Genomic DNA, 8,782 nt, shown 5'->3' on the forward strand with positions numbered 1-8,782 from the left:
CATGTTTTTATACATGGCGTGTCTTATGTTTTTATACATAGCGTGTAGCAACCTAACCATAGCGTGTAACATGTTTTCGTACATGGCGTGTAATAACAATATTTGTTTTCAACATGGCGTATAACAACCTAATCATGGCGTATCAAATGTTTTTGTACATAGCATGTAACAACCTAACCATAACGTGTCATATGTTTTTGTACATGGCGTATAATTTCATTAAATGTAATTTTGTCTAACTTGACTAAAAATTAGGGATGTCAACGAGTCGAGTACCATATAATTTCGAGATACCCGAACCCTAACCCTATTAAAAATTAATTACCCTAACCTTATTAACTACCCAAATAATTTAAAAATTACTACCCTAACCCTAACCCTAAGACATTCCTACTATCCTATAATTATCCTAACCCGATTAAATAAAAAAATTATTAAAATTTTCTTCATGGGTACTCAATTACCCAATTAACTTTTCTAATATTATAACTTCTCTTTAGATTTATATGTTATAAGTTTATATAAACAAATGTATATATACTGTAATTAATAATTTTATGAGTTATAATTTTTGCAATGTTAATACAAAATAAAAAGTAAATATATTTATATTTAAAGTACATATATATATACACACACACATATATAAAAAATATTTTAATATATAAAATAGTAATTATATTTCTTATAAATTAACACAATATATAAACTATATATATTAAAAGACATTACAAGTTAATTAATAATAATAGTTTCATGAATTAATTTAATTAATTATGAAGATTTGTTCTTAATTTCATGAAATTAAAAAAAAAATTTAGGTTCCAAAACTATTCTAATCTCAAAAGCTTTCTTTAAGTATATATATTATAAGATTATATAAATAATGGTATATATATTATAATTAATAATTTTATAAGTCATAATTTTTGTAATGTCAACACAAAATAGAAAGTAAATATTGTATATTAAAAGCATATATATAATAGTAATTATATTCCTTTATAATATGATATAATATTCAAATTATTTAAACATAATTAACAATCTAATAATTTTTTAATTTAAATATATTAATGTCATCATATTAATAATTAAAGTAACCATACTTTTCATATATTTGTTACTTTTTAACAAAAAAAATTGCTTGTAAAGTTGATAGAAATTGTAAATTTTTAATTTAATTATTGAAATAATAATAAAATGTTTATAAATAGTAATCGGGTTCGGGTATCAGGTACCTAAGGGGTAGTACCTGAACCCTACCCGAATCCTTTTATGGAAAAACCCTAACCCAGTGTAACCGAGTAAGGTACCCGTTGACATCCTTACTAAAAATAGTTAAAATTATAAAGAGAGTTATTTTTTAAAACATCTTATCTTTAAGGATTATTTTTAAAAATGTCTCTTTTTTTATTACATTCAATCAAGTCTTTATATTTCTATTTTGAGTCAAATAAACCCTTATAACTAATAGTTAACTTAGTTAAAATGTTATTTGTCATTCTATGTCATGTGACACTGGTGTGATATGTGGTAATGTTATAATGAATGATGACATGATATGTTAATATAGTATGATAATATAACTATGTGACATTTTTCACATACTTCACATTAATGTCATGTTAACGTCACATAGATATAAAAATAATAAGGGATATTTTGATTAATTGTAACTAGTTAATCATTAGAAATAAGAGCTTATTTGATTCGAAATAAAATTATAATAATTTAATTGAATATAAAAAAAAGTAAAAATTTATTTAAATTTTTTAAATAATTTAAAGATTTTTTCAAACGTTATGTTAAAATTAATTAACCGGTTAAAATTGGTGGCAGAAATTAATATTGTCCCATTTACCGTCATAAATTTTGTTTTCATCCCTATTTCCTGTAGTATTTACCAACGACAATCCATGTTTGATGGGATTGCTTTGATTGTCCATTACAGGATGACCCTTTTATTGGGCCCACCTGCTTCTGGGAAAACAACTCTCTTACTTGCATTGGCTGGAAAATTGGACCCAAGTTTGGAGGTGAACAATCCTATAAACTTTTATACAAGCAGGGCAGGCAACTCAATAGCTTAAACCAACTAGTTTATTTTTGCATGAAACAGGTTAGTGGGGAAGTAAGTTACAATGGGTACAAACTGAATGAATTTGTGCCCAAAAGACCTCTGCATATATTAGCCAAAATGATGTTCATGTAGCAGAAATGACTGTAAAAGAAACCTTAGATTTCTCAGCAAGATGTCAAGGGGTCGGAAGTCGATATGGTATTTGAATATCATACTAAGGTTACTTTAATTACTCGCATTTATAATTATACTTACAGACATTTTAGTAGATAAGGAGATAATTAATTAACCTGTTAATTGTTTTGTTATAATTATGCGGACCTTCTGAGCGAACTTGCAAGGAGGGAAAAGCACGCAGGAATTTTCCCTGAAGCCGAAGTAGACCTTTTCATGAAGGTAAATGCCACAAATCAAGCAATTAATTGGAAACACGTCTCTGAACTTATAATGTTTGGTCTTCGCAAATTGAGTACTTAATATTAAGGTTTTTTTCTGGGTTTAATGCATTTATGTAACTGAAAATCATTTACTACTATTGTATTTGTTTTCTTAATGCGCTTGGCAATTCCAGGCAACTGCAATTGAAGGAGCTGAAAGCAGTCTGGCTACTGACTACATTCTCAAAGTAAGATTAAATACTAGTAATTTATAGCCAAATATCAACGTTAAATCCTTTATAGCATATCATTGCTTTGTTCAAATTTCAATAGTAAGTTTATTTTTATACTGAATGGAATGCATAGGTACTGGGGCTTGATATATGCAAGGATACAATTGTTGGAGATGAGATGATTCGAGGAGTATCTGGTGGGCAGAAGAAACGAGTAACAACAGGTTAAATTGGCTATTTTTAATTAACAAATTTATCACAAATGATGTGTAATTTCAATCCCAATCAATTATGTGCTTTCATTCCAATAAAGGAAATTTCAGTTCCAGGTATATACTTGTCTTCTTAATTTAATTGGGCTACTTCTTTTTATCAAATACAACAAATTAAATAATGCAGGAGAGATGATCGTTGGACCAACCAAGACATTGTTGATGGATGAGATATCAACCGGCCTAGATAGCTCCACAACATATCAAATTGTCAAGTGCTTGCAACAGATTGCCCATCTGACAGATGCCACTATCTTTATGTCCCTTCTTCAGCCAGCCCCTGAGACTTTTGATCTTTTTGATGATGTAGTACTCATATCAGAAGGTCAAATTGTCTATCAAGGTCCAAAAAAATATGTAGTTGAATGCTTTGAGAGCTGTGGGTTCAAATGTCCCGAGAGGAAGGGAACTGCTGATTTCTTGCAAGAGGTAAAAAAAAATTCTTATCTAAACTACTCTATGTCATAGCATTTGCATTTGCACAATCTTCACACAAAAACTTTAAAGAAAAAAAAAAGTTACTGCTTGAAAAGGTCTTGATCCGATAATAAAAAAGACAAACGGAGATTGCTCCAGAAGATCTTAGGTTCAAATCTTAGAGGTGAGTGCATGATTAAGAACTCATAACTAAGCAGCAAATTCTACCGCCGCAGGTAACTTCCAAACAGGATCAAGCACAGTATTGGGCAGATAGAAGTAAACCATACCGCTATATTCCTGTTCCTGAATTTGCAAATAGGTTCAAGAAGTTCCATGTTGGGGTGCAGCTGGCAAACGAGCTCTCGGTGCCTTTCAATAAGTCACAAGGCCACAAAGCAGCATTAGTCTTCACAAGATATTCAGTACCAAAACTTGAACTTCTTAGGGCCTGCTGGGATAAAGAAGTGTTATTGATCAAGAGAAACTCATTCTTTTATGTCTTCAAGACAAGTCAGATTATTATCGTAGCGTTCCTTGCATCAACAATGTTTCTGAGGACTAGAATGCATCACAGGAATGAACAAGATGGAATGCTCTACAATGGGGCGCTTCTGTTTTCAGTTATCACCAACATGTTCAATGGTTATCCTGAGATTTCACTCATGATCGCCCGGCTTCCAGTTTTCTTCAAGCAAAGGGACCTCTTACTATATCCAGCTTGGGCATTCACCATTCCATTAGTCCTGACAAAGATACCTATGGCCATTTTTGAGACTACTGCTTGGATGGCCGTGACATATTACCCCATAGGATTTGTACCAGAGGCTGAAAGGTATCAAGGCACATCTCTGATTTCATTAATTGTATAGGCAAAATATTAAACAAGTTCTAAATCATTTGTTCAATTGTTCTTGTAGTGCTAAAACAGAAAGTTTTCCATGTTCATCTGCAGGTTTTTCAAGAAAATGCTGGTGGTATTTCTGATCCATCAATTGGCCGCTTCACTGTTTAGGCTCATTGCAGGGGTCTGCAGGACCATTGTTGTTTCCAACACCGGTGGAATGTTTGCCCTAATGTTTGTGGTGTTTCTCGGAGGTTTCACCCTTCCTAGAAGTAAGCACCAAAATGAAACTTAATTTCACTCACTCTTAAAAAATTAATCAATTCAAAGAGAACTCAAATATATAACATAGGTGCTTTATCGTTCTGTACTTAGTGCATATTTTATGCATAACATCAAAGCTAGATCAGTTCAATGAATTGACTGAGGCTTCTTTCCTTGGTGACAGCTCAAATTCATAAGTGGTGGAAGTGGGGTTACTGGGTTTCACCTTTGACATATAGTTACAATGCCCTTGCTGTAAACGAATTTTATGCTCCCAGGTGGATGAACAGATTGGTATGTTATTCGCTCATATGTACATCAAGTGGCTAAAAAAAAAAGGATACAGATTTTTCTTTAATACAAGAAATTAAAGCAAGTTGAAAATTCATGTGTGTTCTGATTGCAATGCAGGCTTCTGACAATATTACCAGATTGGCGGTGGCAGTGCTTGAAAGCTTAGAAGTCTATCGTAATAACAATTGGTATTGGATTGGTGCAGGAGGTCTTCTGGGGTTCATTATCCTTTTTAATGTTCTCTTCACCCTGGCACTCACTTACCCAAACCGTAAGTCTTGCCATTGTTTTCCTTCTTTTCATTTTGACTGCCAGGATTAACTAATCTGTCATATCCTCTGAATTGATTATATTAGCTCCGTCAAGCCCACAAGCGGTAATTCCTGAAGATTCAGCTGATGAGATGGAAAGTAACAGAGAAACGGCAATCCGAGGAATCAGCAGTGAGTCGAATTCCAGTAGTACAAATAGAAATGCTAATTCAACCCGAGAAGCAGCCAAGAAAGGAATGGTTCTTCCATTCACACCTCTAGCAATGTCATTCAACAAAGTGAATTATCATGTTGACATGCCTCCCGTAAGACATCATTTTGTTTTTTCACACTGTCTTTGTTTCAATTAGATATTTATTCATATACCTTATTCATGGAAGACAGGTTAACCATCCATCTATTTTTTTCTCCTATCATCAGAAAAAATATAATCCTAAAAATGATGTTTGCCAACTTGGCCATGGAGCATGACTTTGAAATCAAATACTTTACCAGAGTGCACCCTAAACCCTAAACTTTCTTTCTAACTAGCTTCCATGATTTTAATAGGAAATGAAGGTGCAAGGAGTTACAGAGGACAAGCTCCAATTGCTTCGAGAAGTAACAGGTGCATTTAGGCCTGGAGTTTTGACTGCTCTAATGGGAGTTAGTGGAGCTGGAAAGACAACATTGATGGATGTTTTGGCTGGAAGAAAAACTGGTGGATACATTGAAGGTGATGTCAGGATCTCAGGATTCCCCAAGAAACAAGAAACTTTCGCCCGGGTCTCTGGATACTGTGAACAAAATGATATACACTCACCCCAAATCACAGTCAGGGAGTCCTTGATTTATTCAGCTTTCCTTCGACTTCCAAAAGAAATTGATACAGAAGAAAAAATGGTAAGAATATGAATTCAATAGTTATTACTTAAGTACTAGAGTATATGACTTTATATTAAGTGCAAAACAAAAATTTTTCTGGGGTTTTCTATTTTAGATTTTTGTGGATCAAGTGATGGAACTGGTAGAGTTGGACAATCTCAAAGATGGTCTCGTAGGGCTGCCAGGAATTACTGGGTTGTCGACAGAACAGAGAAAACGATTGACAATTGCCGTGGAGCTTGTTGCTAATCCCTCAATTATTTTCATGGATGAACCTACATCTGGTCTTGATGCAAGGGCAGCAGCCATTGTCATGAGGACCGTGAGAAACACTGTGGATACTGGTAGAACTGTCGTCTGTACAATTCATCAGCCTAGCATCGATATATTTGAAGCCTTTGATGAGCTTCTACTGATGAAAAGAGGTGGACAAGTAATCTTCTTTGGACCACTGGGTCGAAATTCTCAAAAGATTATAGAATATTTTGAGGTAATTTATCATCCTCAAATTAATTTATGAAAAAAACAATTGCGTCAGTTGCACCTGCTTCAACAGAAATCTTTAATTTTCCTAAACTTATTGCAGGCGATTCCTGGAATTCCCAAAATTAAGGAGACATACAATCCAGCTACCTGGATGCTAGAAGTGAGCTCAGTAGCAGTTGAAGCACGACTTGGAATTGACTTTGCCGAGCATTATAAGTCATCATCTTTGCATCAGTAAGTTGTTATTTGATTGTTTCACAAGGTAGTTATTATGCTTTTGTAAATTTCAAGCTAATTTATATGTATTTGAGCAGGCAAAACCAAGCTTTAGTGGAGGAGTTAAGCAGACCACCACAAGGAGCTAAAGACCTCTATTTCACCACTCAATATACTCTGTCTATGTGGGGGCAGTTCAAATGTTGCCTCTGGAAGCAATTCAAAACTTACTGGAGAACTCCTGAATATAACCTTGTTAGATTAGTTTTCACTTTGGTTGCCGCTCTAATAGTTGGATCAATTTTCTGGAGAGTAGGCACAAAAATGTCTGCCTCTATCTTTCACTTCAAAATTTCAAACTGCTATTAATTACATTGATAACAATAATCAGGATATCTCCTAAATGATACATTCTATTTTCTCTTACTGTTCTGTGGTTTAGGAAGGACGCAACTCAACTTACAATGATAACGGGAGCCATGTATATTGCTGTCATGTTTTTAGGAGTTACTAACTGCCAAACAGTTCAACCGGTTGTAGCCATTGAAAGAACCATATTTTATCGAGAAACAGCAGCCGGAATGTCCTCTGCATTCCCTTATGCCCTTGCACAGGTAAGAGAAGGTGAAGGGTTATATTTTATTCTTGTTTAGTATTTCAGTAGTTGATTTTGGGGACATGAGACAGGATGCTTGATAGTCTTTGACACTTTTTCTGTTTCCTACTATCAATAACAATTCTCAAATTCTCATGTCTGATAAATTAACCAGTACATATCAAGATTGTGGAGCATACGGTAGACACTAGTGATTAACTCAATATCACTTAGTTTTAAGACCCAGCCACACATGTTCTCCAACAGGATGAAAACTGGTATAGCCTTTCATGTCATCCGACTTGACTAGTCTATCTGATAGATTAATTTCATTGCGGCATGCAGGTAATTGCTGAAATACCCTACGTGCTCACCCAATCTTCATATTATACACTTATAATCTTTGCCATGATCAACTTCAAATGGACGGCGAAAAAGTTCTTCTGGTTCTTGTTTGTCCACTTTTTCACCTTCCTTTACTTCACATTCTATGGGATGATGAATGTTGCCATCACACCAAACGTCCACATAGCAGCTATACTAGCAGCAGCTTTCTATTCACTCTTTAACCTTTTCTCTGGCTTCTGCATCCCAAGACCGGTATGTTAAACTTGTTTGGCAAGCAAAATATGTGTTTGAATAATCCCAACAAAGCATGTTGACAGAAATGTCATTTTCTTTGAAATTTCAGAGAATCCCTGGGTGGTGGGTATGGTATTATTGGGTTTGCCCAATAGCATGGACAATCTATGGTCTGATTACCTCACAGTACGGGGAGGATGAACACACCATTAAAGTACCAGGCATTTTGCCTGACCCTACTGTTAAATGGTACTTGAAACACCATTTCGGGTATCACTATGATTTCATGGGGGCAGTTGCTGCAGTTTTGGTTGGCTTCACAGTGTTCTTTGCATTCATGTTTGCCTTAAGCATCAAGATACTCAACTTCCAAATTAGGTAGGGGAAAAATTCCACGCAACGAATTCTTCATCTTCTCGCATGTTTAACTAGGCAAGAATAATCTTCGCAAATATTATGCTGTATACCGTCAAAAATAAAACTTCGTGCCAAATTTACGAGAGTGTTGATTATGTATTCCAATGCTAGATGTTGTTTCTGATTGAAGGATTTTGGTTTTCTGTATTGAACCTAAGGGCTGAGATATATATCAGTTGTTATAAATAACAATAATGAGAACAATTTGTAAGTTTCTAGAGTTGAGATATTTATCAGATATATATATATGGTAAAAAAAAAAATTAGTCTTAAAATATAGATGTTTTTGAAAATAACTTTTTAGATAATTTTAATTGTTTTGAACTAAAAAAAGAGACTTTTAGACAAAAATACCCTTAATGAGATATTTTCATTGACGTGCACACTCATACACGAGTATATTGGGAAAAATAAATCTGCACAAAATTTGTTCTCTCTAATTTTATGCAAAACATTCATTTTTTCTTTCAAGAAGCCTTTGCAAAACATAATCATATTACAGGATATGGTTTTCTAGATATTTCAAACATCGCATTTCAAATAGTACGAAAAGAGTGATATTAAAC

General features: G+C 33.9%; 1 protein-coding gene across 1 annotated transcript; it reads left to right on the plus strand.

Moving 5' to 3' along the window:
- Nucleotides 1-2,205: 2,205 nt before the first annotated feature.
- On the plus strand, nt 2,206-8,407 carry LOC18596014 (ABC transporter G family member 35-like). Its single transcript, XM_088807438.1, has 17 exons — nt 2,206-2,283; nt 2,405-2,479; nt 2,655-2,708; nt 2,827-2,917; nt 3,093-3,394; nt 3,619-4,217; nt 4,338-4,498; nt 4,675-4,784; nt 4,902-5,055; nt 5,141-5,361; nt 5,606-5,938; nt 6,036-6,410; nt 6,507-6,640; nt 6,721-6,948; nt 7,065-7,236; nt 7,563-7,817; nt 7,909-8,407. The coding sequence occupies exons 1-17, from the start codon at nt 2,221-2,223 to the stop codon at nt 8,179-8,181; spliced, it is 3,600 nt and encodes a 1,199-aa protein (XP_088663564.1). The 5' UTR covers nt 2,206-2,220; the 3' UTR covers nt 8,182-8,407.
- The last annotated feature ends 375 nt before the right edge of the window (nt 8,408-8,782 follow it).

Source organism: Theobroma cacao, chromosome 6 (assembly GCF_053813885.1).
Source record: "Theobroma cacao isolate CCN51 chromosome 6, ASM5381388v1, whole genome shotgun sequence".
NCBI lineage: Eukaryota > Viridiplantae > Streptophyta > Magnoliopsida > Malvales > Malvaceae > Theobroma > Theobroma cacao.